This window comes from Typopeltis vanoorti, chromosome 2 (assembly GCF_054136105.1).
Source record: "Typopeltis vanoorti isolate ZY-2024b chromosome 2, IOZ_Tvanoo_1.0, whole genome shotgun sequence".
In the NCBI taxonomy this organism is placed as follows: domain Eukaryota; kingdom Metazoa; phylum Arthropoda; class Arachnida; order Uropygi; family Thelyphonidae; genus Typopeltis; species Typopeltis vanoorti.
Window position 1 is genome coordinate 26,489,876 of NC_143550.1, and position 16,298 is coordinate 26,506,173.

Below are 16,298 nucleotides of genomic sequence, written 5' to 3' on the forward strand. Positions count from 1 at the left end.
GGTTTAAAAGTGGCATGAATATTTAATAAAGAATTTTAGCTGTTTTTCTGCTATTTCTCTGATTTAAGGGGTGGGAAGAAGTTGTTCTGGTGAGTCACACAATACAGAATGTAGTATTTTATCTGGGTTGTAGCCATTGACTAAAAAAGTGTTTCATAGATACCAGAATTCTCTGACAAGAGTTGTGTTATTAGAATAAATACCTCTAACTCAATGTGTGTGTTCAGGATACTGTCCTGTTGGGATTGGAAAATGGTCTGATTCTCCTTACAGCCAACTTCAAAACTTTAATTTAAATATTTTCTCAAAAATTCAGACACAATGATCAGCTTTGATATCACTTCTAAAATTTACCAATGTACTATGGACAGTGACTCTTGACTACATTAAGCCATTCCTCCCCCTCTGACTTAGATATTTGATTTCACCATACATTCAGGTTATTTTACATGAAAAGGAAAACACACAAATGAATGGGATTGCAGTGTGTGTCCCATATACACGTTGCTATGCTGAAACCAATAGCCTGGTTATATATTGTAGATTATTTGCTATCTGGACCCGTGACTAGGACAATTTGACACGTTTAAGTGTATTTAAAAAGCCAACATCCAAATACACACTTCACAATGGAAAAAGAAACACCTGTGTTCTCCTTCTCCTCAACATACTAGCTAAACATCTTCTAAAAAATGGTTCATTATATATTTTTTGTTTTATAGAAATGGCATGTACATTTGATAAACTTGTTTAATAGAAGTGTGTTCCAACATCCTTGGAACACTTACATATAGTGCCGGAACTATTTGTTCTAATAAAGCAGGCTTTTACTACACCTTTATAGCCAATGGTTACAACCTAATAAAATAGACAAAATACTGCATATCTCTATCCTCCCATCTTACCTGATGCTCACAGGGTCACAACAAAAGTATTCTGTAAAGATATTGAGCTAATTTAAACATCAGGTTATTTTACATTTGGGATACACTTGTTGAATTATCCAAAAATAGCCTACTCATTTTCCCAGTTTATTGGAAGCCAACAAACACCAAATTACTTGCACACCACATCCCATCACCATCTGGTGCAGAAAATAGGCATTATTTGTTCCCTGCATGATAGACTTACATTATTTCCATTAATATAGATAAAAGAAACCAGGAGTTAAATTATCTGAGTTCCATCATACCAAAGAATGGTTATGATGGAATATTAGTAAATAGAATTCTATATCAACCATGAAAATGAAAACCAAGATGTTAGTGGAACAGTGATTCTCTCCTATATACAGTCAGTCACAGATAAAATATTGCCTTCTACCCCATCAACATCCATCTCTTTAAAAAAAAAAAAAAAAGTGTTTACAAGATCAACTGTAGCTGTGGTTTATACTACATAGGATAGACAGGCAGGTTGGAGAGGTATGCCAATCTGAACACTTCAAGGACATCGAAAATGAAAGAAAACACAAATTAGGACTGGTAGCATAAACAACTGAAACCAGACATTAAGTTTTATGGCAACAAACAAAAATGCGCCATGAAGATTACAGATATTTCTCAAGAGAATTCAGAAGAATCAGCTGAAATAATGAAACACCCTCAACAATGCAACAAGAAACAGGAATGCTTTTACAGATGAAACAGATTTTATAGATAGTTACCAGTAGAATGCATCAAACCAGCAAACGTCTTAGCAAATGCAAACTTCATTGTTATTCCTGTTCAAATCTGTTTATTATGTATGCTACTTGTTATTACCTGTTTTTCTGTTTATGCATATATTTCTCCTGATGATATGAAACAAAAGAATTTTCATGAAACTTGTGGGGTAGTCAAAAAATTAGTATATTCTGTCCCATCTGGTTCTTTCATTTGGAATAATACAAGCAGGGGGGGGGGGATTTCATTTAAGCATCTTTACATAATCTATCTGTGCATAAATTTTATCGTTAGTTGAATTATTATAGTAGAATAAGAAAGTTTGTGTATAATGCTGTTATGTTAATAAAATGTTAGGCTTTTTTTTTTGTCAGAATGATATACAATTGCAAAAAAGAATGAAGCAGCAGAATTTGCCATTGGTAAAATACTAGTGATGTCATTAAGTCTAATCACACCTCATTGTAAAAAGTCACTGATGGAAAACAATATTTCATAGCGAGAAAAGAATCAGCAGAGTGTGCTCTTTAAATCATTGCAACTAAAATACTTTTAGACATTTTTCTGCAGATTTTATTAAATAAGTATGATAACTAGATATTTTAAGATAACATGTATAGTAGACATTATTTTGAATTTTACTGTTAGCACATGTAAAAAAAAGAAGTTATAGAATTCATTATTTATTAATTCCTGTATATTTCTTCTATGTTACAGCATCATCAGGGAGAGAAGTAAGTGAAGAAATGCTACATGACTCATATTAGTTTTAAATGTTGTCAACCATCTTTTCTTCTTTCCCTGATGAATTATATAGGAGTTAATTATTATTATATTATATTGTTATTATATATGTTAAGTATTATTATTATTTATTATGATCATAGAATTAAAGAATTATATTGGAGTTAATGAATTGTGTAATTTTTTTTTTACACGTGGCAGCCATTATTTAATTCATAATAATTAAATAGGTATCATGTGAAAGAGAAGCTTTATCTCCATTACACCACTGATAAACCTATCTCATTCACCATAACTAAACTGCTTTTTGCTGTTTGTGATGCATAATATTGTGTTGTCAATCATGCAATTAATAATGATTGAAAATACAAAGTATACATTAAAATATAAGAATGGCTGATGGACATATGAAGAGAATGCATTAGGAGAAGTTAGAAAAGGATTGAAAATATGTGAAAAACAAAGTGTCAAGAATCCCATTATAATTAAACACAGGAAAGGGATGGTGTATTTTTTATCAATGAAAATTTCTGTGGTAACATTTTATCAGCTTAAAGATAAATCACTAAATTAATTTACCTTTAGTGATAAATTTGAAGTGAAGTTTCTGGTTAACATTTGAAGAGGTAAACCATATAATGTTTTTTATGGACTTGGTAACTGTTAAATAGAAGCACAAGAATGTTAAAAAAAAATTGTTTCTCTTGTTTCTCATTAAATAATTAATACCTGTGAAGAATAATCATTAGTGTATTTTTGGTTTGTGCTTGAATATATTTACTAAATATATTTACAGTAAGGTAAAGGTGGAAAGTATAGGTATAAATTTTCATTGCTCTTTATATATATAGATATAAATCAGGTATAAATAGGTATAAATTTTCATTGCTCTTTATATATTATTATTGCTGCTGTTAACAGGTATATCCATGGAATCCAGAGACTCATTATGGGAAGCTCACAAACATTCACAATATACCTATCATACCTCTCACAGTGCAACCAAAATTTCACCACTAGGGTAAGAAATTTACTATTATTAACACAGTGCCTGTCATACCTTAAACTGATTCACCAACAAAGAACTGCAACCCATTCCACATATTCACGATCTTTGTAGAGGAAAAAAAGATATCTAGTTCTCACATTCTTGCTAACTGAAACTTTATTCAACTTCCATTGATGATCTCTTATTCTATCACTGCATATACTGAAAAAGTTCCAATACCTCCATTCTGTAGAATCCTTTTATCAGCTTAAATGTTTCTATCTGCCAGTTTTTGTAAACCACAAATCAAACTATCCTCATACAGAATATTCCACAGTCCTGCAGCCATCTTGGTTACCCACCTTTGAATCCTCTCAACTGCCTCCACATCTTCAGGAAAACCAAATCTGAGGCACAATAGTTCAGATATGAACATATCAGTCTAATAAATTGTTGACGTATTTTTAAACATCCAAGGGATCTTCTGAACTGTTTTGCAGCATGACTTTTGAACTTCAGTTCTCTATCAACCATAACTCCTGGATCCTTACCTCATTAATTTCCAGCAATGAAACCCCATCAGTAGTTTGGATTTCATTGCTGGAAATAATAATAGTAACTTGCCCCATTGCAAGACTTTCATTAAACAGCCAAGTTAACAACACAATCAGTTCCATAGAAACACATGGTGAAATTCATATAATCCCCCTGCCTTATTGACATTTAGTGCACTCAGTATTCAGAATACATCCTCTTCATTCATTTCTAACCCTTCACTATTCATTATCCTTCTAGGAATAAAACAGAATGGAACACTTTAATATGGGAAGTGGGGGAAGGGTCTGGAAAGTTCTGATAAACATATCAGTTGCTTTAATATCATTTTTGTTCTAGGTGTTATCAGAATTTTCTAGACCCTCGTAAAGTGATCATTAAATAGCTCAACTGTGCCATCTGCTTTGGTCACCTGATTCCCATCTCCACCAGCAAGACAATCCATCCACTATAATTTTTCCTCCTACTCACTGCATAGTAAAAAAAAACTCCTCCAGATTCTCCTTGGATTACAGCACTTGTCTCCTCTCATATTCTAATTTTTCTCTCCTTACAAATACTACTCACTCTCCTAACCTGAGCCTTATATTCCTTATGCAACTTTCTCCACCTCTCTCCATTCATATGCTTTCCATAATCTGTTTTTCTTCTGCAATTCCCCTTTTATTCCTTTTGTCATCCATTTAACTCCAAATTGCTTTATCTTCTTCACTCAAGGTATACAATCTGTCATTGCTATCAAGAATTTTTTCTTAAGTATCTCCCATGCACTAACACCCCCCCCCCCTTCCTTCCATTAAATTTATTCATCCATTGCACTGCTGCAAGCTGATTTCTATGAGTCGCCTGCCCTATAATTTCACATAACTTCCTTCTGTTCTGATACTTCCCCATGCTTATTCATCCTCCAAGTCAGGACTACATGGTCACTCTCACTGGCAGAGGGGGGGGGGGTCAAGTATGCCATCTCAGTTACAGTCAGATCCTCTGGCGCTATGACCAAATCCAGAAAGTACTTATTCCCTCCACTACATGCTGCCTAAGACAGTTCTCCCTCAAAAAATCCAAAAATTCAGTTCCCTTAATACTGCATTCTGTCTCCTCTACCCAGTTTATATCACTATAGTTGAAGCCCCCCCCCCACACACACACACATAATGACCGATCGCTTTGAGCTTGCCAAACTAATATGCCTAAACATTTCCTGCTCATCACCATCTGTATTCTGGTCTGTAGCAACATCTTGCTAAATATCTTGTCCTATAAACATAATCTCACACCATATACTCTCGAAGCCATTAGTGTTATTTCCACTGAGAGTGCACAATTCATCTCTTATCATGAGTAACACTCCACCATAAGTCCTGTTTATAATTTATTCACATTCTATAATAAATGTGACAGTAAAATTGATAAAGGAAGTGGCACACCATGATACTTCTGGACTTTGCAAAAGCATTTGACAGAATACCACACGAAAACTATTACAAAAGTTTGAGCAAATGGGAATGGATATGAAGCTAGTACCATGGATAGGGATCACAGACCAACACCGAAGAGTAGTGTATGGTAGAGTGAAATCTAGGAGAATGAGGGTAACTAGTGGAGCACCTCAAGGTTTTAGATCCATTACTGTCTAATGTGTATATCAGTATTATCGGGAAATATTTAAGAAAGGATATTCAGTTGCTTGCAGATGATGCAAAACTGGGGAGAACAATAGTTGATAAAGGTGATGTGATATCCTGCAGGATGATTAAACAAATTGGCATTGTGGGCAAAGGATAATGATTATCAATTTAATGTTGCAAAATGTAAGCTTATGCACTTCAGAGTTGTAAAGGTTACATACTGTGTATCATATTGATAATACTGGATTGCAAGAAATTGACGAAGCTAGGAACTTGGGGGATAATGGTAGACAAAGTTGAAGTTCTGAGGGCATATTACAAAAGTTGGTAAAGTAGCTCAAAAGATTATTTGGATGTTGAAAAACATGCTAATAAGTAAGAATAGGGAAGTTATTATGGCCTGGCCTGGTTGGCCTAGTAGTCAGCGTATCTGCCCTCCATCCAAAAGCTGCAGGTTTGAATCCTGCCATGGACATGGATGTTTGCAATTATCTGTGAAAATACTAGTGGTGGTGGATGGTAGTGGTGTTGGTGTAGATGATGATGGTAGTTGTGATTTGTTGGTTGGTGGATTGAGTGGTGGAAACAGAGAGTTGTAGAGTAGGTGCCCTCCCTGGAGGTGTTATGAAATAATAATAATTATCTCTCTTATGATTCACCTATATCTTGGCCATTATACACAGATTCAGTCCTACCTGGATTTCTTGAAGATCAGGCAGTAGAGAGGATTCAGTGAGTGACCAAGCTAGTGACAGGTCTCTGGAATGTTCCCTATAGGGATAGGTTGAAAGTGTTACAAAGTTTAGTTGATAGGCAGAAAAGAGGAGACATGATAGAGACTTATATGATATTAAAGAGGTTTTAGCAAATTAATGCAAAGGAAATTTTTCACTATGACAAATAATCAGAGAATTAAGGGTCATCTATGGAAGTTATGCAAGAGTGTGGCTAGTAAGGGTGGTAAACTAAATATTTTGCTGGTAGAGTGGAATGGATTGTGAGAATTGTTTTAGTGCCCTGACAGTGAATGAGTTTAAGGAGAGCAATGGTCGATTTCGTATGTATAAAAGTTAGTGTGGGTCTCCCACGATGAGTTTCCAGATTCCATGGAGATATCATATGATAATAATGATATCTGGGGTCTATCTGAAAAGAAACTATAGAAAGAAACAGTGCTTCTTAAATATAATCTTGCTATCACTTTTAAATAGCACATCCAACTAGCAACCTTCATCCCTTCCTCTTATGGTAAGGATGAAGTTTCTTCATCCAAATTTTCAGTTCTTTTTTTTTTGTTGTTGTTGTCATTGTTGTTTTTACTTAAAAATGTAATAAATTACTAACATTTAAAATTAAAATTTGCTTTGCTACTTTAATTGTTAATTATGTTTCAGACTTACATGTTCCACTTGAGACATTCTTTGACAATTCAGTTAATTATTTTGATATACAAAGGATTGGAGGTTTGCTTTCACATCTTTTGAAAACACTCCACTCTGAAATGACACTGGCACTCAGCAAGCATAATACAAGTACCAAGATATCTGATGAAGGTAAGTATTCTGTTTCGTTGATATGTAAGTCAAGTTCTATGTAAATATGTACATGTTACTATAATTTAAGAAATTAAGAGAATTCCACAATTTCAGAATATTCTTAATTCATATCAGCAAAGCAATCACTTGAAATAAAATGGTGTACTTTATATTTTTCTATTGGACTGCTATTTGAAGTAATAGAATTGTGTATAATGGACTTTAAGATAAAAAAGTGTAATATATTGATATTTGTAGCTAACATATATTTTCTATGCTTAGAACTTTCTCAGTTGAAGTGTAGGGCGCATTTATATACCCAAAGTGATATAGTTCTTTACTGCATGTCTGTTAATTAATATTTCCTTAAAATTATAATAGAAATTAAAGGGACAGAATTTCTAAAGTGAAATTTCTTCTTTCAGTGCATTGGAGAGGAGGGCAGTTCCTCCCTCCATTCTAACCTTTTCCTTTTGCTGCATGGGAAGGGAAGATCTGACAATGTTTATCTTGCTTCTGGTTTGTAGTTTTCTGCATATCTTCATGTTTGTAGAGCTAATGCACCACTCTCTTGATCTTTATAGTGAAATTTTTCAGAATTGTTTAGAGAAAAAAACTTTTTTTTTTTTGGCACTATAAGGAGATGAAGGAGTGGTCTATTTCATCAAGAGACTATCATGAGATCCTTTTGCTGTGTAATTTCTAAAATTGACTACAATACAAATTATACTGGATGCCATACCATCTATCCACAAACAGCTATTCTCTGATTATTTCAGTTCCATGAGCGTGGCTAACAGAGCCATTGATGATCGCCACCACCACAGTTTGCATGTCATACTTGTGGTTGCTTATATTTATGCCTATTCATTTTAATACATCTGTTGTCAATTTTATTATTGCAGAATAATTTTTATACTTGAATTTTTAAAAAAAAAGTACAATAGACATTATCTATAGCGAATCCCTAGGAACCAGAGACAGTTTGTAAAGCAAAGTTTGATATAGTGATTTGTTGTAAAAATACTAATCACCACACTACCTACATTCTCATGAAACAAAAGAAATCAAAAAAAAAAAAAAACAGAAAAGAAAGTTCAAAAAATATAAAGAAAATTGCCAGAATAGAACAAAAGAAATGCTAAAAAATAAAAGAAATCATGGAAAATAACACAATAGAAATTATAAAAAATGTAATAAAGGAAATCACTAAAAACAGAACTAAAGAATTCTCAATAAATAAATCACCAGAAACTGGTGATTAAAAATCTTATTCTGTCTGCTTCCACCTTACATGATACATTTTCAAAATTATTAGTGCCATTTCTTCCAAATTCTCCACTGTGAGAAGACTCATCTCTTCACTTATAAGTAACACTCCACCACCCTGTTTGCCCTTTCTATCCTGCCGAAATATGCTAGCTCTTTCTATTCCTGTCAGGACATCATCTTATGTTAACCATGCTTCACTGATCTTTGGACTGACTGAGACTATCGATGTCACCAGTTTACTTTTTTCCTGATAATCCTGGCATTTGTATAAAGAAAGATTACTACATTTTAACATTTCTATACTTATTATTATTCCCTCCAGATCCCATGTGACTATTCCCACAAGAAGCCATCCTGCTACCATTCACCTGGCAACTCTAGTTTCCCTGTTCTAGCAGAGAATAACATCTTTAGATTTCACATGCCCTTCTATGTTCAAATGCATTCCATCTCTTTTGTACAGTTCTGTTCTATCCTTAATATTCATACTGTTCTCTTAGAAATTAAAGAAATATTGCATAATATTCAGTACTTCTTTAATTTGAAGTTTAAGTAAAAGAGTCTAAGCTGTATAACTGAGAGGAGACCTCCACATGACCTTTAAAGGAATGCGGAGAACCGACCAGGGCTTCTGACCTAATGTCCAATCCTCACCTTCTCGTGGTGCACCCTGTTGAGTATCTACCTGAATACTGAACGAATGAGAACGGGCTGGCAATTTGGGATTTAGCCGACCAAATTGTATTCTTATTGGCTTAAACTAATATACAAAATGATGGTACAACATGACAAAATTTCATGCTGGCTGGGGCGTCGCCCGGTTAAACAAGGCCCCCATTGTTTTCGCCAGGGAACCAGGGCGAACAGCGAAAAGTCAGCTACTGGAACAAATCTGAAAGCACACCCCCAACTCAACATCACCAGAGTTAAAGATCGGTGCTATTAACATAAGAAGCCTGAATGGCAAAGAAATGGAGCTAGCTGAGGAATTAGATAAGTACCAGATCGACATAATGGGTTACCTGAAACAAAAAAGACAAAAACTGGTGAGATCTTTCTGAGCAATAAATACAAAATATTATATTCATGAAATGACAATCAAGGAAAAGAAGGAATAGCCATGGTATTCAACACAAAATACGAGGCTAATCTTCTTGAATGGCAGGCATTCTCAAGTAGAGTGATGTGGGCTAATATCAGAATGGGGAATTGGACAATACAATGAGACTTATTTGTGCCTATGGTCCCACAGAAGGGTCTACTAAGGTAGAAGTGGAGGAATTTTTTGATGCTTTAGAAAAAGCAACTGACACAATGAAAAAGGAAAAGTTGGTCCTTGTTGGGGATTTAAATAGCAGAGTAGGAAATGATTGTCAGACATGCAAAAATATTTTGGGAAAATTTGGAGAAAAGAGCAAAGCTAATAATAATGGCAAATGCCTGTTGGATTTCTGCTCAGGACATGGACTGGTTATTACTAACACCATGTTCCAAAACATAAAAATGTGCACGAATTCACATGGAGAGAAGAAGCAAGGAATAAGAAAAGTGTCATTGTCTATGTTATTGTTGATAGTGATGTTTTCTCCCTGGTGCAGGACACCAGAGTGTACAGAGGATTTGAAATTGGAAGCGATCACTGTTTAGTATTGAGCAGGATAAAATTGAATTTCATATTGAAAAGAATAACATGTAAGAAAGTTTTAAAGCGAATAAAAGTTGAGCAGCCCTCAGATGTGAACTGTAGACTAAAATACACAAAGATTATTGAAGGAAAATTGAAAGATCTTGAGAACAGGAACCAAACCTTGGAAATTCAGTGGCAAGCCTCGAAGAAAACCCTGATTGAATCAGCTAGACAGGCATATGGTGAGGTAGTCTGCAAGGATAGAAAAATCAGAACTCCATGGTGGACAGAGGAAGTTAAAGAGGCAGTGAAGGAAAAGAAGAAAGCATATCAAAAGTTTGTGGCAAATAAAAGCTTGTGCTCTTAGAGAATACAGAGACAAAGGTAAGAAAGCGAAACACTAAAACTAGCTAAACAAAAGTCATGGGAGGACTTTGGCAAGAACATAGAAAATAAATATCAAGAAGGTGGTAAGATATTCTGGAGGTTGTTGAAGAAGGTTAAAAAATGGTGGAAAGAGTGCTGTAAAAGGAGTTAGAGATGATAAAGGTGACATGAAAACGGGAGAAAAAGATATCCTTGAAGTGGAGAGTAGTGAATGAGTGGAATTAGCTTCAAGAGTCTGTTGTGGGTGCTACGACCGTGAATGAGTTCAAGGCAAGGTTTTTTACTTGGAGAGTGGTGAATGAGTGGAATAAGATTCCAGAGTCTGTTGTGGGTGCTACGACCGTGAATGAGTTCAAGGCAAGGTATTTTACTTGGAGAGTGGTGAATGAGTGGAATAAGATTCCAGAGTCTGTTGTGGGTGCTACGACCGTGAATGAGTTCAAGGCAAGGTATGATAGATACTGTGTCAATGTCGAATAGTTGTTCTTGACATGATGTTAGGGCCTCCCTCGATGAGTCTGTCGACTCCTTGGAGTTGCCTGGAACAATAATAATAATTGAAGTATGGAGTAATTACTTCGAAAAATTGCTAAATGAAATAAGCAGTGATAGCACACTGGTAAAAAAAGACTCAACAGGCATACAATCAGGAATACATCTCCATAGTTGAAGTAGAAAAAACCATCAGTGCACATGATATTCTATCAGTGAAGTATCATTGCACACCAGCCAATTCTTAAATGCATTTTATCTTGCAAAAAAAAGGCAAATTAAAAGTATCTTGTCCTTTGCAGTAAAAAGCTCAAACAGATGTCTCTTTTCCTGATGATAAACTTATAGTGTGAACATCTCTAATGAAGATAGAAAACACAGTGGAATAAGAACACAGAAAACAGTATACTAAAACTTGAAACTCATAGCTAGGGGTTTTAACTTTGCTGTCACTTCTACACACATTCCAAAGTTGATTTCCTATGCATTGTTGTAAAGGCTCATAGTTCTCTATCACTGACTACTCTAATGATGTATATTAGATTCCATGCTACAGTTCTTTGATCTCAATCACTTCCTCAAAAAATCAATATCGCCAACTCAGAAAAGAGAACACCTTCAAATTTAATTAGGATCATCTAAGCCATCATCATTCTTAAGGCTAGCAGAGATAATGCCACGGTCATAATGGACATAGCCGACTAAGAATCAAAGATTTCTCTCTTCTCTGACCCCTTCAAATCATGAAGAAACCAATGAATGCTTATGAAACAAACTAACTTGGCCAACCAATTTAAAGCAAAACTGAAGTCTATACATCCTTTAATCCTAACATTGTGTGGGTTTCCTGGTATTCACAAGGCTGGTAAACTCTTAAGACTGATAGGGTTGGAATAATTTTCATTACTTACCCGTTACCCAAATTAACAATTTCAACCATGCTTAGAAACCATATCTGATAATTGGACCCCTTCATCAAGAACTCATCACATTTCCTCCAGAAACTATCCCATTTCTCCATAACATCATCTTACATCCTTGCCAGTCTTGATACTGTTTCACTGTACACACACACACACACAATTCCCCCCCCCCAGTCAACATAGTTCTGGACTTTATCAAAAACCTTTTCTCATCTGGTATCACAGGACACTTTAAACATTGCCTGCAATCTAATTACTTTAAATGGAACAATAAACTGATCTACAACTTTTTGCCATAGCCATGGGAAGTTCCTTGTCTCCCTCATGTGCTGATCTCTTTGTGGGCAATTTTGAAGAAAGGTTCTTAGCACTAGCCATTCCAAAGCCCTTGAACTGGTAGAGAGAAATGTTGACTTCATCTGGAAACATAGCATTGCTGAGTTACAGTTCATTCCACCAAAAGAATAAAATTTGCATTGGTAATTGAAAAAAAAGGCCAACTACCTTTTCTGGACATTCTCATATCTAAGAATCCTGAAAATAGTTTTATGTTAGATGTTTATCACAAGTCTACTGGACATAACTTACATTCATCATCTCTACACAATCCCTCAAAAAATAGGAATTATTCACACTCTGCTGAAAAATTGATGAAGAGATAAATCAGGAAAGCTTCTACTCTAACTCACTTTTAATGGATATCCTAGAAAACTGATCCAAAATATATTATTCTCTAATCCCACTCTGCAGCCAGATTCTGATATGCACTATAGATTCTCAATTTTGGTTCTTTACATTGGCAGGCTCTCAAGCAAAATCACTGATCTCCTCAAATCTCATAAGTGGCATACAAACCTATTGTCACACAATATGTAATCTCCTCTGCTCTCCTGAAGGAAAGAACATCTCAGAGATGTTGTTCATCATAAAGAAGAAAGATTAAGTTTAGCCTATTACTTTTCCCACACACACACATCATGACATCAATTGGAACAAGAGCTATACCTTATATAGAATAAAAGTTAATTTCTTCAGATAAAAGAATCTACCTTAGTCATTTTTTTTTCCTCTCGGCTCTCTCTCACCAAGGACTGATTCTAAGCAACATCCACCTAGAAACCTTTATCAGATCTCTTCGTGCACCATTTCAACTTTTCAGCTAATCATTTCGAATCGGTGTTAGAAAATGGATGATTTGTGTCTCCTTTCACTGTCTCCACGTGCTTTTGTTATTTATACTATGACAGTTCCTCCAAGTTTTGCTTGCTAACTTATATTTTACATTTGCTAGCTATACATTTATATATTTTTTCAACCTGAAGAAGCCACATATATTTTGTGGTGAAACTTCTTGATTTATTTTATATATTTGTATATTAATAGCCAAATAAGAACAGTCTTTCAGTCAGACATCAAACATACTGCAAATTAAACAGTTCTTAGCAGTTTATGCTATTAGATGAGAATGATATTCTTTCTTGAACACAACAACTGCCTATAGAACAAGTAAAATATTTCAGCTACTTAGGCACAGTTTTTAATGAAGATGGAAAGTTAATTTGGAAATAAACAACAGAATAAGCAAAGCTGGTATGGCAGGTAACTAGCTGAATAAATTGATATCGAATAAGAGAGAAATTAGCTAAAACATCAAACTAGCAGTATACAAGACAGTGTTCAAACCAATTTTAAGTTATAGATCTAAGAGTTGGGTTAAAAATAAAGCACTTGATCAAAGAAAAGACTAGAGACCACAGATATGAGGATTCTGAGAAAAATTAGGCAAGTGAACAGATGGCATCAATGGCAGAATCGAATCAAAATTAATTATCTTAGAAAGTAACTTGACATTGTTAGCATTCAAGAATGTGTAAGCAGAGCTAACCTGAAGTGGTATGGCCACATAAATAAAAGGTTAGCAAAATAGGTGTTTGATGCCAGAGGAACACCAAGGTCAAGGCGAACTGATTCATTCCATACTTTAGAAGCGCAAAATGTTAGATGACAATATTGGAGTGCAGGCAAGAAATAGACTAATTTGGAGGAAAATTGTGTATAGGAGATTAATAATAATAATAATGTAAATTTAATCATGTAATGCTGTCATAGTACCCTCAATACCCCTTGAAGGTATGTACAGCAAAATCGATGATGATGATATTTTTAATATTTTCAATCACTCCCAAATTTTCCTCAGAACTCATCTGTGATCACCTATTTTATTTCTAATCTAACTTCTGATTTGTATGTTAAAATTGGTTTGAAATGTGTTTTGCATATACCATTAGATTGGTATTTAGTTTGGCCGATTTTTTCTTTTGTTTTTATATATTCACCATTACAGTTGTACTTATTTTAATATCTATTTCCATATTTAATTTTCTTCTTTTTTTTAATTTTTTATTAATAAATTCTGCTTAAAAAGCTAAATGTATAACCTGTTGTGTAGGTTCAGTACTATGAATGCAGTTAATGTTTCCTATCCTTCCTACCTATTTTCATAGACAGTAAGAGAAGAAACATTGTTGTCGTTTTAGCTTTTTTTTAATAGATAACATTCCTCTTTTTTTACTAAAATAAAGAGCTAAAAGGCTTCAGTTTGGCAATGCAAAATTATATTCACTTTACTTATATAATCCCTCTTTTTATTTCTGATTTTTGTACAGAATTTGTCACATCAATTATTTAATTAAGGCCAAAGACTTGAATACTGGTATCAGATTTATACATGAGAATAACATCATCTGTATAGAATAAATCTTTATATCTTAATATAGATTCCATATAGATTATAAATAAAAGACAGTGGAAGAATCATTCAGCCCTATGTTATGCTTGATTTAACATCAGCTTATCTTTGGGTGTATCTTCAACCAGACGATTGCATCCAGTTAATAAATATAAACCACTGGTCTCTGTCTCATAAGTAGTTGCTTCTGCCATTATTCCAAATAATTCAGTATCCCTCTGTATTTTTCTCAAAGTGAAATAATAATAATTGGAGTGTCGCTAGTGAATGTGGTGGTCGTGTCGAATTGTGCTAGAAAATGTGTTTTTAAAGTAAAGTATAGTGTGGCTTTTTGTCTCAAATTGTGCTGCAATTGTGCTTCGGTTGGATAAAGTGTCCTTCAGTGTGTTTTTGCTGCTGTTTGTTTCACTACTTCAGCATCTAAAGATGGCGTCCATCAAGAGATGTATGTCAACTGCTCCTAGGAGGGCTTCTATACGAAAGTGGCTCTGCGTTGGATTTTTTGCAATGGATGCATTGCTGAAACTGCTACATGTGTGTGCCGAAGAATGTGAAGGATCTGTGGACTGTTTGGCTAAATGAGAAGAAGGAAAACATCGACGTATGTGAGAAGTGTCAGGATAGGCTGGAGCGATTAGGAATGGAAGCAGATGTCATGACCATAGCGGATGAACTTTGGCAGGAGTTCCTGAAAATGAAAAGTGACCTTTATCTTCTGCAAGAGGAATTGGAAGTGCTCAGTAAGGAGGTTCTGGAAATTAAAACTGAGTTAAATGTGTTGAATAGAGAAATTACTCTATGAAGATTACTTTAGCTGAAGTAACTAGAACAGGATTAAGTATGGGAGAGTTTTGGGTGATTGATTTAGTAATAAATAGTATGGGAGTGACTGGGAGTCAACAGAATGAAAGCACAAGAGGTTTAGAAGAATCGAGGTGTTGTGAGAGTGAGGGAGTAAGTAAAATTGCTTTGAGTAATGAAACTGGGGAGAGTCATGCTGAATAGCATAGAAAATGAGGCTGTGAGTGATGCTTGTTTGGACTTGAATGAAGTTATGAGTGGTAAAATATATGATGATTCTATGATTAAGGGTATGGAGAGTGGTATGCCTGAGGAGTGCTTGGCTGGTGGAACAATAGAGAGTGGCTTTAGCAATAAAGAGAGGGCATGATGCAGAAAAGATGATAGTTATGGTGGGTACAAATGACCTGAGTGGTAGTATAAATCGGATAGCAAAAGATTTAAGACCATTGCCAGATATTGTGAAGAAGAAAAGTGTCAATGGGAGGATACTGTGTGCGTGCTGCCTCATTTTGACAATTATGAGTTAAGTAGACAAGCAATGATAATGAATGATATGATTGCTAGAATGTGCAAAAAAAGAGGTCTGGAATTTGTTGACATCTGGAGTGTGTTTAAAGGCAAAAGATAGCTGTATGCAAGAAATGAGTTGCATCTGAATATGGAAGGTCATAAGCGATTGAAGAAGTTAATGTTTTCTGAACAAGTTAAAGTAATTGGGCAGGGAAACTAAAATTGAAAAGGTTGAGTGTAAGAGAGAGAAAAACTTAAGCAGTGATTGTATGTTTGTTGATCCTTATTCGCAGAATAAATTGCAGAATAGAGTGAATATAAATCGGCATTGGACTACTGAAATTAGTGACATGTACGTCAGTTCTAAAGCTGGTACAAGAACTAAAGGGAATCTGAAATTTTTGTATACTAATGCAA

The 16,298-nt window shown here is 34.7% G+C and overlaps 1 protein-coding gene across 3 annotated transcripts in view; it reads left to right on the forward strand.

Moving 5' to 3' along the window:
• The window catches only part of LOC150108890 (E3 ubiquitin-protein ligase RNF123-like), a 660,886-nt gene that overhangs the window by 437,966 nt on the left and 206,622 nt on the right, over positions 1 to 16,298 (forward strand). For all 3 annotated transcript variants that reach the window (XM_090410696.1, XM_090410708.1, XM_090410702.1), the window contains one exon: positions 6,977 to 7,135. In XM_090410696.1, the coding sequence (XP_090266822.1) occupies positions 6,977 to 7,135 (159 nt within the window). The remainder of the gene's footprint in view (positions 1 to 6,976; positions 7,136 to 16,298) is intronic.